At 44.5% G+C, this 20,770-nt stretch overlaps 1 protein-coding gene across 8 annotated transcripts in view; it reads left to right on the forward strand.

The window, feature by feature from the left end:
• Positions 1-20,770, forward strand: part of LOC141153971 (uncharacterized) — an 86,244-nt gene that overhangs the window by 21,424 nt on the left and 44,050 nt on the right. For 6 of the 8 annotated variants that reach the window (XM_073639369.1, XM_073639350.1, XM_073639314.1 and 3 more), the window contains exons 15-27: positions 7,380-7,866; positions 8,294-8,353; positions 8,438-8,605; positions 12,134-12,208; positions 13,648-13,767; positions 13,851-13,985; positions 14,948-15,125; positions 16,021-16,175; positions 16,523-16,816; positions 17,777-17,824; positions 17,922-18,008; positions 19,893-20,201; positions 20,338-20,481. In XM_073639369.1, the coding sequence (XP_073495470.1) occupies positions 7,380-7,866; positions 8,294-8,353; positions 8,438-8,605; positions 12,134-12,208; positions 13,648-13,767; positions 13,851-13,985; positions 14,948-15,125; positions 16,021-16,175; positions 16,523-16,816; positions 17,777-17,824; positions 17,922-18,008; positions 19,893-20,201; positions 20,338-20,481 (2,260 nt within the window). The remainder of the gene's footprint in view (positions 1-7,379; positions 7,867-8,293; positions 8,354-8,437; positions 8,606-12,133; positions 12,209-13,647; positions 13,768-13,850; positions 13,986-14,947; positions 15,126-16,020; positions 16,176-16,522; positions 16,817-17,776; positions 17,825-17,921; positions 18,009-19,892; positions 20,202-20,337; positions 20,482-20,770) is intronic. The other 2 variants (XM_073639332.1, XM_073639341.1) reach the window with 2 other exon arrangements.

Below are 20,770 nucleotides of genomic sequence, written 5' to 3' on the forward strand. Positions count from 1 at the left end.
AGGTCAGACACTGATGTTGGATCAGAGGAATTGGCTCTGTTCTAGTTCCTACCAAAGCTGTTGGATGGAGCTGAGGTCTGGGCTCTGTACAGGATGGCCAGTATCTTCCACATTAAACCTCCTTTACGGACCTTGCTTTCTACATTCAGGCACAGTCCTGCTAGGACTGAAAGCATTCCCTATGCTGTTTACGCAAAGAATGGCCCAAAATGTGTTGGCATGCTGAATTAACCCCCTCTATGACATGGCCAATTTCCATTTTTGCATGTTAGTTTTTTCCTCCCCTTTTTTTTCCCAGGGCCATAACTCCCCTGTTTGATTTTTCTGCCTACATGGACATACGAGGGCTTGTTTTTTTGTGGGACAAGTTGTACTATTGAATGACTCCATTAATTTTACCACATAGTGTACTGTAAAGAGGGGAGAAATTGTAGGGAAAAAGAGGCAATTATCATTTCTCTATCGCTTCATTGGGGGATACAGGACCATGGGTGTATGCTGCTGTCGCTAGGAGGTTGACACTATGCAAAAAAAGGAAAATTGCTCCTCCTCCGCAGTATGCACCCGCCTACAGGCACCAAGCTCACCAGTTTAAGCTTAGTGTCTGTAGGAGGTAGACCTGGATCCTACTGATCCAACCCTGTTGTGTTTTATTAATGTTTGTTTTTTCTCTTTCAGATACAGCTCTTCAGGCTAACAGGGCACACTGCATCCCCTTTTAACCCACTAGCGGCCTAGAGAGCAATGTGGCTACCCCCACATCGCCCACTCTCGGACCCGCTGGGCAGGATTTATCCCCTGTCACCTTAGGGTGTCTCAGGGTGATTTCGGTGACCAGTCCTAGCCTGTTTCCCACCCCAGCCCCCTCCTCGGAGCGGCCTGGGAGGAAGACGGTGGTCCCTGCGGGTGACCTTTTCTGGGGTTGACACCGTCTCCTGCACAGTCCAGGACCGGACAGTGCGGGAAGGCGGAAAAGCCAGGATCCCCCCCTATCCAGGAAGGCATCCTGATACCATCCTCAGGAGGAGGAAGGAAGGGACGATTCCCGGACCCGCTAGGACTGGTACTTCCCTGCCTTTCAGCTGCAGGTCTCGGCCCCCCGGCGTTACCCGCCTTCCTCCCCCCGCCCCCTCCTATATGACCAACTAGGGCCGAGGAGCATAGTGACGCTTCAGTCACTCCCTCGTGTCTTCCGCGGACCTATCATCGGGGGGCCTCTCAAGCCCGCCCCCCTTCCCATCAGCCTATTGGAGCCTCGCGCGCTCCGTAATCAACGAGCGTCCTCTGCACCGACGCCATCACTTTGCCGCACGCTGCTCCCTACTCCGTCGGCACCTACTGTGACCCGCTCCAGCCTTACCTTCGGAGCCTTCAGGGGGACACGGGACAGCTTCTCTGCAGGATCGGGTAGGCTCTGTCCTGACACACGACCCCCACCCCTCCCTGCTCACAGCGCTCCCCTCTGCAGTATCCCTGGTCAGGCACATATGCCCAAACCCAGGGAGCCCTCAGTCCGTCCCTCTCACATTGTCACATACTACGCCTGTGCTCTTTGCGGTACTAAGTGGCCCGCGGGTCACACTACGGCCTTCTGCTCGACCTGCAAACATCCCGCCATGCTGGCACCCCAAGATCCCCCCCGCCGCTCAGGACGTGGTAACCCCCTCCCCTCCGGAGTGGGCTGTTGCTATGTCACAGTCTGTCTCTGACCTCACCAAGGTTTCTCAATCTCTGGTGCAGGTCTTAGAACGCTTGCCGGAACGTTTGCCTATGTTCTCCACGGCCACCAGCGCTCCGAACGTCCCCACAGACGATTCGCAGGCACCCCTGCCCCCTCCTCACAGGGGCAGACGGACGGCACGTTCTCAGTAACGGACTCACACAAGCTTATCCTCCAGCTCTCCAGACTCCAAGATGCTCCCTTGCGTCTCACACCTCTTCCCCAGAGGTCACCCCGGGATCTAACTCTGCTTCAGATTCAGACTCTGGTTCTGACTCAGACCAGTATTCCAAGGTCCAGGACATGATAGACAGCCTTATAACGGCTGTGAATCAGACTCTGCTTGTTACAGAAGACGAGAGCCCTTCCCAGGACTACTCAGTTTCCTTCAAAAAGATTAAGCGTCCTGCATGCACTTTTTCTAACCATGCAGAATTTGACAGCGTTTTTCAAAAGCAGTGGGAGCATTCAGAAAAGCGCTTTACAGGAAAGAAACAGTTAAACGTCCTATACCCCTTTAACCATGACCTTGTCAGCAAATGGACGGAGTCCCCATCTGTGGATCCTCCCGTCTCTCGCCTTTCCGCCAAGACGGTAGTGTCTCTTCCGGATGGTTCCTCCCTTAAGGATACCACGGATAGACAGGTTGAGGCCCTCTCTAAGTCAGCCTTTGAGGCTGCGGGCACCTCCCTTTGCCCTTCCTTTGCCTCAACTTGGGTATCAAAAGCGGTGTCCGCATGGGCCAAACAGCTCAGACAGGGCATCCTAGCAGGGACCTCCCCGGACGATCTGGCCGACTTAGCTGATCAAATCGGCCACGCCGGAAAATATCTGCTTACGGCGTCCCTCGACTCCGCTGCATGCTCAGCCCGGGTTTCCAGTAATCTCGTTGCCTTACGTAGAATTCTTTGGCTTAAAGCCTGGAACGCCGACCCGGCTTCCAAAAGATCTCTAACTAATCTTCCTTTTCAAGGTTCCAGGCTGTTTGGCTCCAAGCTAGATCAGATCATCTCTGATGCTACTGGGGGGTAAGAGCACCTCTCTCCCCCAGCCCAGACCCAAACGCCCTTTTCCTAGGAGACGCCCCCTTCAGTTCCGGTCCTTTCGTCAGTTCGCTCAACCGAACCCCTCCTCTCAACAGGACCGTACTCCTGCACAGCGGGACAGTCGTAAACCCTCCTTTAGGCCCACGCCTAACTGGTGCCCAAAGAGTCGCTCCTCCAAGTCCTCTGGATCACGATCCAGCAGGTTTTCCTCAACATGATGGGTCACTCCCACCTGGGACTTCTCCCAGGGTGGGCGGCCGTCTCCTTCTGTTCACAGATTCTTGGCTCCCGGCAATAGAGGATGCCTGGGTCAAAGAAATTGTGACTTCCGGCTACAAAATAGAGTTCAATTCCAGCCCACGATCACGTTTTCTCAGGTCCCGCCCCCCACAACCATCTCTGCTTCCCGGTTTCCTCCAAGCCATCTCTTCTCTTCTGCGCTCAGGAGACATAGTCCCGGTTCCCGTTCAGGAAAGGTTTCCCGGTTTTTACTCAAATCTCTTCGTCGTCCCAAAAAAGGACGGCTCACTACGTCCGATTCTGGACCTCAAACAGCTAAACCGACATGTACACATCTGACAGTTCAGGATGGAGTCCCTCAGGTCGGTAATCGCCTCAATGGAGGCCGGGGAATATCTATGTTCAGTGGACATTCAGGATGCATACCTTCACATCCCAATCGCGCGTCACATCAGACGTTCCTACGCTTTTCCTTCAAGAACGCGCATTACCAGTTCACTGCCCTCCCCTTCGGCCTCGCCACAGCCCCGAGGGTTTTCACGAAGGTGATGGCGACGGTTATGGCCATTCTTCGAACAAGGGGAATTGTAATCATCCCCTACCTCGACGACCTGTTAATCAAAGGTCCCACGTTCAGGGACTGTCTCCACAGTCTCCAGATCACCTTGAACACTCTCTCCCGGTTAGGCTGGCTGATCAACACGGACAAATCCTCCCTGGTCCCATCCCAACGCTTAACCTTCCTAGGGATGCAGTTCGACACGACCCGTGCCCGGGTCCTCCTTCCAAGGGAAAAGATGAACTCAAAACGACAAGGAATCCACATCCTCTCCGACCCAGGTCCACACTCCCTCCGCCTATGCATGAGTGTCCTGGGAAAGATGGTAGCAGCCATGGAAGCAGTTCCGTTTGCCCAGTTCCATACCCGGTCTCTTCAACTAGCCCTTCTCTTAGCTTGGGACAAGAATCCGTCATCTCTAGATCGACGCATCAAGTTGCCTCGTCAAGTAAGACGGTCGCTAACCTGGTGGTCCCGCCCTTCTTCCTTCAGACCCGGGAGATCATTCCTTCCGCATCGCTGGCAGGTGGTCACGACCGATGCCAGTCTCAGCGGTTGGGGGGCAGTTTTTCTACAACACATAGTCCAGGGCCGGTGGAGTCCCCACGAAGTCTCCCTCCCCATCAACATTCTGGAGATAAGGGCGATTTACCTGGCGTTGCGTCACTGGCAGAAGATCCTGGCAGGGTTCCCAGTCCGTGTACAATCGGACAATGCCACGGCCGTGGCATACATAAACCATCAGGGAGGAACGCGCAGCAAGCCCGTCCTAAAAGAGGTGGCAAGAGTGCTACTTTGGGCCGAGAAGATGGTCCCGGCAATCTCAGCAGTCCACATTCCAGGGGTCGACAACTGGGCGGCCGACTTTCTCAGTCGGCAGGGCCTCGCCTCAGGAGAATGGTCTCTCCATCCCGAGGTGTTTCACCAAATCTGCTTACGGTGGGGCACGCCGGACGTCGACCTCATGGCGTTCCGGTTAAACCACAAGGTTCCGTCCTTTGTAGCTCGGTCCAGCGATCCGCTAGCAATCGCCCAGGACGCGCTAGTCATATCAAGGTCACAGTTCCAACTGCCCTATCTCTTTCCACCTCTACCTTTGATCCCTCGAGTCATCAAAAAGGTCAAGACAGAGGGAGTACCAGTTCTCCTAGTAGCCCCAGATTGGCCCAGACGCGTCTGGTACGCAGATCTGGTAAATCTGCTTGTCGACTCCCCCTGGAGACTACCAGACCGTCCGGACCTCCTCTCTCAGGGTCCTATTCTTCATCAGAGTTCTCGTTCTCTGAATTTAATGGTATGGCCGTTGAGGCCGCTTTGTTGAAGACGGCGTTACTGAAAATGTCATTCAGACCCTAATTAACGCCAGAAAACCCGCTACCTCGCGCATATGCCGCAGAACTTTGAGAGCCTTTTTTCGTAACTGCGAACAAGATCAGCTAACTCCTATGTCCTTTTCTTTGCCAGTCATTTTGGCCTTTCTTCAGTCTGGCCTAGAGGCGGGACTATCTCTCAGCACTCTCAAGGGCCAAGTTTCGGCCTTGTCCATTCTATTCCAACGTAACTTAGCTAGCCGTCCTCAGGTCAGGATGTTTCTACAAGGGGTGGCCCACCTGGCGCCCCCCTATCGCCCTCCAGTGGAACCATGGGACCTTAATATGGTCCTAAGCGTCCTACAACGGCCTCCATTTGAACCCATTCAGGACATTCCAGCCTCTCTCCTTTCCTGGAAGGTGGCCTTTCTGGTGGCTGTTACCTCTATTAGAAGGGTCGCAGAACTCGCAGCCCTCTCTTGTCAGTCGCCTTTTCTGGTATTCCATCAAGACAAAGTAGTGCTCAGGCCGGTTTCTTCCTTTTTGCCAAAGGTGGTTTCCGCTTTTCACATTAATGAGGACATCGTTTTGCCTTCCTTTTGCCCAGCTCCAGTGCATCCACGGGAGAAGTCCCTGCACAAACTGGATCTGGTCAGAGCTCTACGTGTGTACCTTTCCAGAACGACTTCCCTTCGGCGCTCGGATGCCCTTTTTGTCATCCCTGAGGGGCATCGCAAGGGTCTCCCTGCTTCCAAGTCAACCATCGCCCGTTGGATACGTTCGACCATCTTGGAGGCACATCGCATCTCAGGCAAACCTCCCCCTCCCGTAGTAAGGGCTCACTCCACCAGGGCGGTGGGGGCCTCTTGGGCGGTCCGCCATCAGGCTTCGGCCTCTCAAATCTGCAAGGCCGCAACGTGGTCTTCTCTTCACACCTTTTCAAGGTTTTACAAGGTCCACACTTATTCTTCGGTTGATGCCAGGCTTGGACGGAAGGTCCTGCAGGCGGCAGTTGCCGAAGTCTGACCTAGTCTTTGACTATCTTCTGTTCTCCCACCCAAGGGACTGCTTTGGGACGTCCCATGGTCCTGTGTCCCCAAATGAAGCGATTGAGAAAGAGGGATTTTTGGTACTCGCCATAAAATCTTTCTTGGAGCCTTCATTGGGGGGGCACAGCACCCTCCCTGTTTTTGGACATATGTCCTGTTGGCCCTGTTGGGCATCTCATTTAGTTTTTCACGGTTGTGCCCCGTCGGGCATTACATAGTTGGTTATTTTGTGCTTCTCCTACTGCTCTAGCCACCAACTGGTCAGCTTGGTGCCTGTAGGTGGGTGCATACTGCGGAGGAGGAGCTATTTTCCTTTTTTTGCATAGTGTCAACCTCCTAGCGACAGCAGCATACACCATGGTCCTGTGTCCCCCAATGAAGGCTCCAAGAAAGAGATTTTACGGAGTACCAAAAATCCCTCTCTTGTTTTTACGGTGTACATTTTATGATCAAAGTGACCTCGCAATATGATTCTGCTCATCAGGATAATTACGGCGATGGCAAACGTGTCCAGTTTTTTTTTTTTTTACTTTAGTGATGAGAATTTTTTTATTTTGTGTCGCCATTTTCCATCTGTCGATGAAGCAGTGTGACTGCTTATTTTTTTGCAGGACGAGACGCCGCTTTGATTTCTTGTTACAACTTTTTTTTTTTTTTTGTGGAATTGCAGCGACTGTGTCTACCGATCAGGTTGATTTATGTTTTAATATTTTGATGGAACAGACTTTTCTGAACGCGGGAATACCACGTACGTGTGAACATGTATGTATAGATAGAGACACGGACACATACACATTCTCTAAATCTATCTATCTCTCTTTTTAATGGGACAAAAGGGGGTGGATTTGAACTTTTTATATATTCTTCTTTTTTTTTTATTTTTTACTTTTTGCTGTTCTTGTTATTCCCGTCAGGGGACTTGAAGATGCTATCATCTGATTGCTTATGCTATGTACAGCAATGTCACAGCATCGCTGCATATAGTAAGAAGTACGGTCTTCTTTGAAGCCCTGCCACAGGCTAGGTTGTAAAGGGGCTCCCTAATGACAAGCACGGGGGCGTCTGCAGCAGAACCCCATCTGCCTTCAGCGACCCGCGATTGTTAGAGGCAGGTCCTGACTGTAACACACATCCATGATCTGCTGGGTATGGGACCGGTGAGCCCGATCCATACACCCGCTTCCAACTTGCGTCGTACATGTATGGTGGATGTTCTGAAGGGGTTAATATTTCTTTTCCCAGTATATGAGCTCTTTAGAATGACCCCCTTCTTTTACACTTTGGTAAAGGCAGACTCCATAGCTGGGGCTGGAGTGAGAAGAGTGTCTCAATACTTTTGTCTTTTATAGAGCGCTAAATTATATGTATTAATGTAATTGTATATTAAATATAACAAATTATCCAGAAGTATTTGCTATTGCTTTCCAATCTAATACATACATCTTCCTTATTCAGTGCTCCGATAAAAGACATTTCCCTGCAAAAATATAAAGAAATGGAGCAGAAAGTTGCCGAGTTAGAAAACCAGTTAAAGAAGCTGACAAAAGATTCCGAGGAGGGAGTTGGCAAAAGAGAATCTCTTGAGAAAGAGGCTTCAGATGTAAAAGAAGTCGAATCAAACACTGATAAAGATGTCCAAACCCTACAGCTGGAAGACACGTGTGTAAGAGACCAGACTGGAACACCGCCCGAGGACAGCCGGCAAAGTCCTGTGCCCGGAGACCACCCGGAGGTCCCACAAAAGCTGACGCCACTGAAGACTGACGATGAACCAGAGCTGGAATCATTACCTGGTTCTCCCCTCAGCGCCCCCATAGATGCAGTGTGCCAAGATCCTGATGAAGAAGTCCTTTCAAGCAATGTTCATGATATGTGCTGGGAACAAATCCGAATGCTAGAACAGAAGATAGCCGATTTGGAAGGAAGTGCATGTCCTGAAAATGTAAGAAGCCCAGGTTTTACATGTAAAGAGTTTTAACTCCTAAGTGTATGTTCACACTACATTTTATCCACTGGTCAGGGGCTCCTTCGAGGCTTAAGTCTGAAGCCCTGAAAAATGGGATTCAGACGTTTGCACTGGATGGGGCCATTGGCTTTAAAACACCACTCCAGCGTTGTTGTTTTTTTTGTGTCAAACTGCTCCTTTCAGATGAAAACTTCCACTGCTAAAATCTATGGAACTTTGTTATATTGCAAACCTATGAATTGTGTCCAGTCATCCTCATTATGAAACGTTCCCACTAGTATGACTCTACCATCGTTCAGGCAAAGTGGATTTGGATTCTTCTGAAAATTAAGGTTGAAATGTCTGTTTTTTTTTTTTCTTCTCAAAGATGAAGATGTAACTTGCTGTATATGATTTATTTCAGAATAGCCAAAATGACTTGGTGGAAAGTCTTCAAATATGTGAAGCTCTTATGGCAGAGAAAGTAAGTGCTAGTTTGTTATCTTCATTGGAGCACGCTATGCACTGTTTAATACTAAATCAACTTTATTTTCTTTATTTACCTTAGCAAAGCGCTCATAATCAACTGGGAAATATGCAAAATGACTTTGATAATCTGATAGCTGAGAACGAAAGCCTGAAAAGAGAACTTGCTGACTTGGAAAAATGTCTTCAGGAGAAACATGAAACCAATGAATTTGAAATGCTGGAGAAAGAAGCTCAAAAAGAGCATGAGGTGAATACCGAGGGCACAATGACCATATGGAAAGGTGTACTGGATGTTAAATGGATACTCCTAGTCCTGTTATAGAGAGAGACCCTGAATCCAGTGATGTATCGCTTAGTTTATTGGGTGCAGCAGTTGTGATGCAATCAGATATTTTTTTTTAGATGTAGCAGAGCTCAGAAAGCTAACCCTGCCCACACCCCTGATTAGCAGCTTTCTGTGTACATTGTTGCAGCAATAATATCTTGCTGATAAAACACTCACTTTATTGAAACAGCATATAGCCTAGTCAGTGACACATCTCTGAAATATGGGTCGCAGCCCCTACCTCGTGCTGCCCTTAGATTACATAGCAAAAACCTGCTGCCAAATTCCCTTTTTAAATCTTTTTTAATATCAACCTTAGTTCTAATGACTTTGTATTCAGACATTGAGAAAAAAAAATCAGGTGGGGTATTGTGCACACAGGGGTTTTGAGAGCGTACATACTTCAAGAACACCTAAACTGAAACTCAAATGCTTGAAAGGCTCCTCCTATTGAAGCCATGTTTGCTTTTCACATGTTCAGTGTATTGAACGTGATTTTGAACAATGCTTGTTGGGGGCGGTGAAAAGATGCCTTTAAATGGCTGGAGTTGGAAGGCACTGAGGGTGGGAGTGGGTGAGCTGTGAAGCCAGGGCACAATGCTTCTTGGGGAAATGTAGTCTAGAAGCCCAGAGGAAGAGCAGCACTAGCATGAGGATCAGAATATAAGCAATGATAGACCATGGGGGACTGAAGCAGGACTAAAAAAAGGTAGATAAACCCTTTCAATGGCAATCTAAGTGCTGCATGAGGTAAATGCAGACTCCCTCACTCCAGCAATGTATCACTTATAGGGCTGCTTGGTGTCTGCTTGTTACTTTTCACTAAAACAGTGTTTGTTTTTTTTTATCATTATTAGTAGGCTAGTAAACTTGCTGTTATGTTCATGATCATGTCCATGTCCATGAGCTCTGTATAACTCTACCCTCACCACTGATTGGCAGCAGTGTGCACAGAAAGCTGCCAATCAGTGGTGTGTGGGGTTATACACCTCTCAGCATTCAGAGATCTGGTAGATCTCCAGCAAATAAAACAGTGATTTTATCAAAACTACTGCGACTAGCAAATTACCGTATATACTAGAGTATAAGCCAACCCGAATATAAGCAGAGGCACCTAATTTTACCACAAAAAAATGGGAAAACGTATTGACTCGAGTATAAGCCTAGGGTGGGAAATGCAGCAGCTACTGGTAAATTTCCCCAACCTGGTATTCATGACCCCCTCTTCCCCAATCCTCGTATACATGGCTCCCCTCATCCCCCAATCCTGGTATGTGTGGCGCCCCCTTCTTACCACAATCCTGGTATGTGTGGCGTCCCCATCACTACACACATTAAAAAAAAATAAGCACGCCTACTCACCTTCCTCCCTTCTGCTCCAGCACCGCTCCTGTTCTGCCAGCAGCAGCTCCGCATCTGAGCAGTGCATGACGTCACTGCCATGTGCCCTCAGACGCCGAAGTGAGTTGCGAGGATATTCACTCCTCTCCACGCCGGGACTATCCACTCCTCTCCACGCTCCCGCTGCGGCTCAGCTAACTTATGTGCCCGCTACTAAAGAGAATGCATATTCACCCTTCTCCACCCCCATGGAGTGCTGACACTGTGCGCACGCTATTAAAGAAATGAATATTCACCCCTCTCCTCTCCTATGGGCGTGGAGAAGGGTGAATATTCATTTCCTTTTAGCAGCGGGCACACGTGGTAGCTGCAGCAGCGGCTACTGCGTGGGCCCCACTCCTCCGCTACCGCAACCCCTGCCGCCTCCTCCCCCACTATCCACAACCAAACTATGTATATACCTGAGTCTAAGCCGAGGGGGCTTTTTCAGCCTAAAAAAAAGTGGACTGAAAAAGTTGACTTATACTCGAGTATATACGGTAAGTTATCCAACGCTGGAATCGGGGGTCACTGCCCCAATATCCTGCTACTCTCAGATTTGGTAGGGAAAACTTGGAGACAGACTATAATTTAATCCTGTATTAAAAGGAGTCAGAAGTCCACAGATGCACTGCACTACCTATTTAGATGTGTGGCTCATCTCTTGCATGTTACTTACACAAGTAATTGCTACTGGTGCTTGGGAGGTTCTCTGCCACAATGAATAGTCATTCAGAGTCCTGTGCCAGAAAGAAAGAAATTTGTATCATCCACCATGTTCAACTATATCTTATTATTCTTTGTATAAATCCACAAAAGGCAATCAAATCAGGCAAGGAGAGCCTTCATTAAAACGCTCCTTGCTTGGTTTTAGTACGATTTATGGATTTATACAAATAAAGAATGAGATTATTGTACATGGTAAATGCTGCAAATTTCTTCTTTTCGTGTGCGTGCGTGCGTGCGCATTCTGACAATGAGTGTAGTCGCACTGGTTTTCACCCGATAGTGATAACTATGCATTCTTCTACTTTGGATCAGTCTGGTCCCAACAATCAGAACCAAGACTAGTTACAAGATTTTCTTCTGCATGTGCAAAAAAAAAAATCCTGTCTGCTTTCTTTATACTTTAACTTCTTATTTAGCCCCAGACTGCATATGACAATCAGGTTTGCTAAGACAGAATCATGACACCCAAACACACTCGTATGTTTTTGTATGTTTACTCTAAGCCTGGGTTCACATTCTGTTTAAAGGGCTATTCCCATCTCTAATATCCTATCCCAATATGTAGTAGGTGTAGTAATAATAATAATGTTAGCAAATACCTCCAATTAGCAAATCAGAAAAGCTATACTACATTTCTATGTCTCTTTCCTCATGTGCAGGGCATTACAGAATCTTAGGTATCCATGGTTTCGACCATTAGCAACTAGCTAAGGTCCTACAATGCCTACACATGAGGAAAGAGACCTAGTGAATCAGAAAAACTATACTACATTTCTAATTGGAGGTATTTGTTTTTAATAATTATTATTACTATTCCTACTACTTATTGGGATAGGATCTTGGAGATGGGAATACCCTTTTAAGCCTGTCAGGGCCTCCATGGGTCTGGAAAATGGGATTCGGGCATATGTGCTGACAGGCCATTGCTGGTAATGATGCAGATGGAGTCAGTGGCCTCAGACGGATAAGGAAGAAAATGATGTCCAAAAATTTGATGCCACCTACAAGACGCAGTCATCTGTCTCCGTCAATGGCCCGTCCGTGCATACATCTGAATCTCTTTTTCCAGGGCTAATGGAGCCCCTGACCATAGGCTAAGACGCCATGTGAACCCAGCCTAAGACTGCGAGTGTCCACATTACAAAAATGCCTAACTATCTTGACTCTAAACCTAAAGAAGGTGAATGGTACATAACTGGTGGCTGAATTACTGGGACACTGGAATAATTTCACTTAATCTTGTGATGGTTTTTTTTTTCCTCTCATGGTGTTTGTTGTCTAATCAAGAAATCAAGAAAATGCTTGCTAATGCTTCCTGCCCTATTGCTAATTGCTTTCCAGGCACAACTAACCTATGAAAATTCCAACTTCAAGAAGTTAATTGACAATAGTGAGGTGTACAATAAAGAACTTGAGGTGAGCGTTCTTTGTATCAGTCTATTAATACTTCAGGCAACTAAAGCGATATTCAACCTTTCAGATAAATGGCCATGTAGTTCAATCAGTTTTACATTGCATTGTCACAAGGTTCACATTCCCACCTGACTCCATCCCTTTTGGAGTTATCAAATGTTATAGAAAAAAAGTCTTTTTGAAAGAAAAACCAACTCCATAGACAGTACTTGCTGGGTTTTGGTGAATGGAGTGGAATGCCTCCAAAGAACAAAGCATTGCTGTAGATTTACTATTCTCAGTACTTTTTTACTTTGATGGAAAATTTGGCCATATTTGGCACATCTAGTTTGTCCTATTTAACTTAAATGTTTTCAGCTCATTCATACAGGTGGTGGGCCTTTTAAAATGTGACCGTGGCCCACATTGCATACAAAAGAGCCAAACAAGACCTGATGTAATGGTAGACGAGGACCTTGTTGTATCAGATGTGTCACAAAGCATGAATCCCACATCTTTCATCAGTACCTGTACACGTGGCGAGACGAGTATAGACGTAGATTGTAAGCTTGCGAGCAGGGCCTTCACTCTTCTTGGTATCTGAATTGTGCATTTACATTAGAGGGTACTTGTAAATGCAATAAAGACATGACAGCGTAAAGTGCTGCAGAATGTTGGTGCTATAGAAATAAAAATGATGTAGCCAATTGCAATAGATTTTTATATTGCTTGCTGGAAAATATTTTACTCATTGATTTCATGGGGGCAAATGGATGCCGTGTGTTTTTTGTTTTTCTGTGCTCTCTAGTATTGACCCAAGCTTATAGTTCCCCTAGATTTTATGGTGGTGTTTCACTGTTAGGGTCAGTGCTGTGGAGTCGGTAAGCCAAACCACCTACTCTGACTCCTCAATTTCCCTGACTCCCATCTCTGACTCCACAGCACTGGTCACTGAGCGTGTACATAAAGTGCAGCACAGATTCATCTCACCTAAAAGTCGAGATCCTTAGATCAGGAACAGCACAGACATTTATAGGACATTTCATAACTTTCCCAAATCCTTCTGAAAACATTTACAGCACATACTGCATTGTACTATACCAATTTAGTATATATTTTAGGAGTCTGTCCATTTTGTATGCACTCCGACTCCACAGCCCTGGTTAGGGTTGCCTTTTTAGTATTTGGCTCACTACAGGCAGGTGGGTATAGGTCATGTCAGAGGGGCTCTCAGCACCTTTTTGCTTAGTGTTCAGTTCCCAGCTGCAGAAGCCTATAGCTCGTGGTTACTGTGCCCACAGTGAGCTTGGCACACAGTGTAAAGTGTCTATCTACGTCCGATTTTTTTTTCTTTTTTCCATTTTGTTTAGCTTATTTATAAGTTGTCCAAAAAGAATAAAGTGCCATTAAAAGTCCTGCTGTGAACCCCGCATAACGGCGTGTTCTTATTTTTAATATTTCAGAATGAAGTGGAAAGCAAATCAAAACTTTTGCTAGAACAAGAGAAGCAAATAACCGAATTAAAGAGAGAATCCGAAATACTACAGAAAAAAGTTAGATATTCTGATCTCATGGCATCCATGGTATGGAGCTTTCCATTCCAAGCTAGAAAATGCTCCAGGTCATGTGTATGCATGTCTACATAATACTTGGCGTCTCTTTTTAGGGTAACGGTGAAAAGCTATATGAAGAAGTGTTCCAAATGCAACAATCTCTTAGTGATGCTGAAACGGTGACCCGTGATGCTCAGAGGGAAGCCGCCTTCCTAAGAAGCGAGAATCTGGAGTTAAAAGAAAAGCTGGTACGGTCAGAGCATTACTTACAGTAGATGAATGCGGCTATAGTTCAGTTTTCTGACGCTTTAAAGAGCACCTGACAGTAACGCTAGCCTTGCGCAGGCGGTGGCGGCACAGCATAGGGTGGTGTAAATAATTTATGGAAGAGACCTATTCCTGTGCTATTGGTTGCACTGAATTGTGGCTTTTATTGATGGGCAATTTAGGTTCACAAGAGTGCCATTAATTCCACTGTGCCTTACAATTGGCACCATCACTGTCTCCTTAGGGAATTTAAGTTGTGAGCCCCAATCAGTATATCTTTAAAGTGTGGGAGGAAACTCATGCAAAAATGGGAAGGCATAGAAAATAATTGCTGATGTTCTTGGTGGGATTGAACCCAGTTCTGTAAAGTAACAGTGACCCCTGAGCCACTGTGCAGATCAGTGCACTTGCAGTCCAACTCTTCTCACTTATTGATTGACAAGGCTCTGCTGCATAGTCACCTCTGCTTTCTATGCTCAATCAAAAGTGTGGGGGGTGCAGCACTGGCTGGAAAAGGTAACTAAGAGCCATAAACTGCAAGTGCACCCACCCACCAGTGCACTTGCAACCATAATTTGCACATCAATAAAAGCCAAGTTTTAGCCCAGCAGATGGTGAAAAAGAGGTATCTTTCATAGTGTTTTACACCTTCCTACCCCACATTTTCTTCTTTCGCAGTGTTACTGACCCGTTCTCTATTAAAGGTAACCAGTCCGGGGTTTTTTTTTTTTTTTTTTTTTTTTTTTTTGTTTTTTTTTGGGTTCCATATTTGAGATTAGTTACACTTTTCTACATATGAGTTGCAGCTGTAAGCAGAATAAGACCTGACAGGACACACAGTGCTTCTTACACCGTCCACAAACAGGGCTGCTTTCAGGGTGTGTATATGGAGAAGGCTGCTGATTTTACATTTCTCCGTTTCATAAATGTGTGTGTTGCTTAGGATGAACTCTTGGTTCGCTGTGAAAAAAGGGAGAAAGATTCCTCCGATGACAAGAAGCAACTGGAGTTTGAGAAGTCCAAGTACAAAATGATGCAGTCTGACTTGCAGAAGGAATTGCAATATGCCTATAATGAAATTAACCAGCTCCATGGCCTCATGGCTGGAAAAGTCCCCAAAGGTTGGTCAGATCATCGTTTTTCTGTTTTTATCTCCATGTGTATAATATTGATTACAACATATAGGACTATAATTACCTAGACTTAAGTTTTTGTAGATATAATATATAGTATAATCTCTTGATTTACTTTGAAAATGATATAAAACTGAGACTGTAAAATTGAAGGGTCTCTATTACGTTAGAAACACATGGCTGCTTTTTTCTAGAAATGGTGCCATACTTGTCCAGGGTTTGTTTGGTGTAACAGTCCGGCACCCACCATCAGCTACTTCTAGAGCAGGTCTCCTAATTGCGCTGTCTTGCTGACCTTAACAGGTTCAATTGCCCGTTATCTTTGTTTTGTGTAAATCTAGTGGTAAGTGTAGACACCAGAACAAAACACTGAACGTGTTACAGCAGAACTTGTGCTGCAAGTACTACAGCTCTGCTACTCACCAGAGCTGTCACTCAATGAAGAATGCCCGCCCTGCCAGAAACCAGGAAGTGAGGAGACTGCAGAGCTGTGGGCTGATAGGGACAGCTTGAGAATTACCCCTTAATGTGAGCTGGCATTCTACTTGGACTTCATGTCCCTCTATTGTCTAAAAGTTAATGTCAAAACTTTTTTTTTTTTATATATATATATATATATATATAATACCATAAATATTTAAAACTTGAGAAAAAAATTTAAACCATTAATTCAACGTAAAAAACAACATTTTAAATACCCTTAAACATAATATTGTGAGTAATTCAAAGCAATTTAGACTAACACTGTGTGAGGAAAATACTTATATGCGATGTCTAATACAAAAATGTGTGCATGTGAATGCTAAGAGTCCTGGGTGCATACACGGGGTCTGTTCTAAATGTCACATAATTGCATGTGATGGCCCTTTTGTATTATTTTCAGAGCTCATGTCTCGCATAGAGCTTGAGAAGAAGGTTGAAGATTACTCAAAGCAGTTGGCTAGTATTATGGAGGAAAAGAGTGATCTGGAGCAGAAAGTTGCCAACTTGTCAGAATCCTTACATTTATGTAGTGAAGTCGAAAACCTTAGGGACCAGGTGAGTTTATTCCCACTAACTCATTACCCCAATTCTTGTTTCATGCTACGTACAAAATCTCTTACTTGGGCTACATATATGCCACATATGCCTTCAGTGCTGAAACAGAAACTCGCATTCTCTATTGTATGCTAACCTTTCCCTACTCAAATACTAGAGCTTGACTATTTCTAATAGGTTTTTTGTGCAGCTTTGACTTTTGAAAAATTGGTTATCATGGGACAAGTTGTTTTTTTAAAAATTTAACACAAAGCCAAATGTTTATAAAATGTCTTAGTCTCAAGCCCATGTAGAGACTGTCTTTTTTTTTTTTTTTTTTTTTTTTTTTTTTATATTTTACTCATTAGGCACAGAGAACCTCAGAGGAGCTCATCTTATTAAAGTCTGGAAAAGAACAGTCTGCCTCTATAATAAACGACCAAGAGCACAAGCTGGAAGAACAAAGTGAACAGCTTGAGAAACTAACAGGGGAGGTAACACAACTGCAGGTGAAATATCAACAAGCCGAACAGCAATACTCTGAACTGAAGGTGCAGCATGAAAGCTTACAGGAAAGATGTTCACTTACAGCCGGAGATCAAAATAAAAATGACAGTGAAGCCCAATCCTTATTGATGGAAGTGGAATGTGCGGAGCGACAAGTAAGATATATTCCTAAAATGCATGTTGTGTGTATTTTCCACCTAGACTAATGGTGGGCAATTAATTTTCCTAAGGGGCCCAATGAGACTGTGACAGTGGTACCAACAGGCGAAACTTAGAAATTAATATAATAATCAGAATTATCACTTTAAAATTGAGCAGAGTTAAGTATGCTGATTATCTACTGCTATAACATGTTACTATAGGGCTGCTTATAATCTGTGTTCTTACTTGTAGCAGCTAATTAACGCCATCTAATTTATTGTTTTTTATACAGGTTATAAAAAGCTATAAATCATTCCAATCCTATTATTCAGTTCTTGTATGTTTTATCTACAGCTACCCTCCCACCTAATATGATGTTCCCACAACTTCCTAACACTGAATGATATACCCCACAGCCCCTTCACACAGTAAAATGCTCCCACAGCTTCCCCACAGACATGGTACGACGGACCGCATAGCTCCCCTGCACAGCACGATGGACGCACCCACACAACTACAATCCACTATAGGTTTCCCACAAAGTATTGTGGCCAACAGTCTTCACACAAGTACTGACCGATGAGCAAACAAAAAAAACTACTTGTCTAGCTGCGCTCCTTCCGTTGCACTGCTCCACTCTGAGGGGTGAGGCTCCACTCTGAGGGGTGAGGCTCCTCACAACTGATGCCATTTAGTGACGTCCTAGCCCCTGCTGCGTCCAGCTGCAGACTCACGGGCTGAATGGTGTAAGAGGCAGCCAACTTGCTCCCTCCTTGATCATTGTATTCACCGTTATGTACGTTCTCAGGATGCAGATATCCGTGAAGTTAAGAAGCCGACGGGTGTTGGCTGCGTGCTGCAGCCCACGGGCCACTGTTTGCAGGGCTTTAGCTGCCCAAGTCCAAGAGCCGCACTTTGCCCACCCCTGACCTAGATCATTTCTAATAATTTACGGTTTCATCCTCCAAATGTAGCTTTCAGCAGTACTGGAGAAGAAACATGATCTGCTTCAGGTTATACAGGTAATTGTGCTTTAAGATCATTTCACTGAAACTGTTGCTACAAAAATGTAATGGTTGCTACAATTGATTTTTCAACTTTTGTGATATTTTTCTACAGATAATGGAAAATCGTCTTAAAGAATTGGATGAATTGTTCAAATCTTCTTGCATGGAGAATGACAAACTCCAAGGTCAAGTGAAGCATGTAAGTTTTAATATGAGATTTAAAGAAGACCTGCAGCAGGTGAAAAATGGATAGTTTATGCTCCGATCTTCATATAATAAGTATATAATCTAAAAACACGAAAAAGGTCCAGTTGTGCTCCTGGCTAGCCTGAAGTAAAGCCTACATAAAGTGCAGCATCATGTAAACCCCAAAGACACTACTTGTATAGATCGACGAGAGAATTCAAAAGTGCATAGTGCTGCCATCTATCCAACTGCAAGTAACCCAAGTGGAAACCTGTATGAAACTTATTAAAAAGCTGTCGGCAACATAACAAAAGAAAAGGCAAGACAGATTGCAGTTACCAGGGTCTGCAGGGCACAACAAAGACCACCTCCAATGTGTGTTTTTTAAAGTGAACAAGTCACTGAGTCAATAGTAGCAGGTTTTGTACTTATGTTTTTCCTGCTGCTCCCCTGAGTGGTGTTTGTGTGTTTTTTGTTTTTCCCCTTCTGTAAATCAGCCATTTTGATCTTTACCACAAAGGTACAGAATAATTAATGCAGAACATCATAAAGCAACGCCCCCCATAATAAATTAGCACTGAATAAAAAGGCCCATATATCTGGAATTGTATTGTGGTTTTACAAGAAATAATACTCCGGGGAGCAGCGGGAATAACCCTAAGAACAGAACCTGGCCACTACGTACCCGGTGAAGGTCCTCTATAAGAGCGTTGTACATAAATACCTAAGTCCATGTGTGGCTCGAATGTCTTATATGAATACACCTATTACTCATAAAAACGCTAAACTGAAAAATTAAAGTAAAAAGGATTTTAAACGTGCGCCGAGTATTTCATTCTGCCATGCACAGGACATTGAATTGATCGGTCTCCTAGGACATATTTCTCAGTTTTTAATTTAAAAAATGTCAATAAAAGCAATTTAAAGTCATTTATAACAATCACAATAAACAAAAACCTCACACAAACCTGTATAACTCAGGGGTCTTTTACATAGATTATTCCTAAGGGAATTATTACACCATAGTCCAGAAAAAGAAATATGTGAAAAGCATACCCAGCACATTATTCCATACTTGATGACCTTACAATCCTTTAGATAAGATTTAAGGAAAAATGTTTGTCATTTAAATGGGCAATTAATAGAATGTTAATAGGCATATTAAATATTTCTAAAATGTCACATTAGAAACAGGTAATTCACTGTCTCTCCAATAACCACTCCCTTGATAGCAGACCAGGAGTATCCAACCATGGACCCCCATATTCTCTCACATTTGTTCACTGTATTACGTTTCTTGTAAATACCGTTTTCTATTTTAATGATATTGTTTGTTCTATTTTTAAATTCCCCTATTAACGGGGCTGAGGGATTAATCCATTTAGATGCAATCTGTTTCGTAGCCTGATATAACATCCGGGAAATCCCTATCTGACCTGGGTCAAATTCCATGTCATCCTCTATTAATTCTAATATGCATTTTTTGAGATCCACCCAAATCTCAATATTGTATACTTTCCTAATGATAGATAAAATCTTTTTCCAATAATTCCCCAACTCAGAACATTCCCAGAGCATGTATAGTAAACCACCATCCTCCAATTTACATCTTGGACGTTCATCATCTGGATGAAATCAGATGTTATATAAAAATCTAGGCGTTTTATACTTCCTATAGATTAGAATAATTTGGGAGAATCTGTGCCTCATTTAATGATCTGGGTATCCATTCCAATATTTCTCAGTCTTAACGGTATGTGGTCTCATAATGCAATTAAGGGAAAGGAGGAGATTTTAATCCAAAGTTCTGCAATATATGTATACTAATCACGTTACACTACTTATGTTTCTCATGTTGTATTAAGTTGACATTTTTTTTCTTTTCTACCCCACTTAGCTGTTTTCAGAAGTTGCTATCCTTCAGCAGCAATCAGAAAAGCAATCTGAGTTGTACAAGGAAAAACAAGATTTGGAAGAAAAGTATAATGCACTGTTATCTGTAAAGGAACAGCTTCAGGAGCAATTACACCTCTCTTCTTTGACTGTTCTGCAACCAGAAAATGCTGAGCCTTCTAGTAAACTGCAAGAACTCCAAGAGGAGTTAAATCTTGTCGCTCACCGTCGAGATGAACTTCTTGTTAAGGTGGAAGACCTGGAAGCTGAAAAGAATAACTTAAAGCAAGACTTAAATGACAACATTGAGCTGGTGATGACTTATTATACGCTTTTACAAATGGGCTTCTATAATTAAACTTCAGTGTGGCCATCTGGCTGTCTCTTCTGTTTCGTCTTAATGCTCGATGATTTATATCTGTAGTATTTCTCTTTTCTACCATAAACAGTCCATTGAGACGGAGGATGAGTTGAGGACTGCACAAGAGGAATTGGAGCAGCAGAAGCAACTTGTTGCTGACCTAAGAAAACAACTTGCTGATTGTGGAGACTCTTCACAAGCAGAAGGCCAAAAAGACATTCTAGAAGGAAAGGTTAGTTTCAGTAATAGATTTATTTATATAATTTTTTCGTACATTTTTATTACATCTTAACAACTTTATACCATAGTGTCATCCATTTTTGTATATACACTATTTAAGCAGAACATTCCTTTGTACCCCCACAGCTTTTTGCAATGGCACCACCTCTTCCTCATGCCCAGTGCGGTCTCCATGTCTCCTTTTAGCAAACTGGAAGTTGACTTTGGTCCTCCTGCATTTGCTACCTGTCATCCTGCGGACACCACTCTATACAGTGTGTATCCAATGCACAATATTGATG

The sequence above is a fragment of the Phyllobates terribilis genome, unplaced genomic scaffold (genome assembly GCF_046119375.1).
Source record: "Phyllobates terribilis strain yellow unplaced genomic scaffold, ASM4611937v1 Scaffold_1__5_contigs__length_1240528914, whole genome shotgun sequence".
Taxonomy (NCBI): domain Eukaryota; kingdom Metazoa; phylum Chordata; class Amphibia; order Anura; family Dendrobatidae; genus Phyllobates; species Phyllobates terribilis.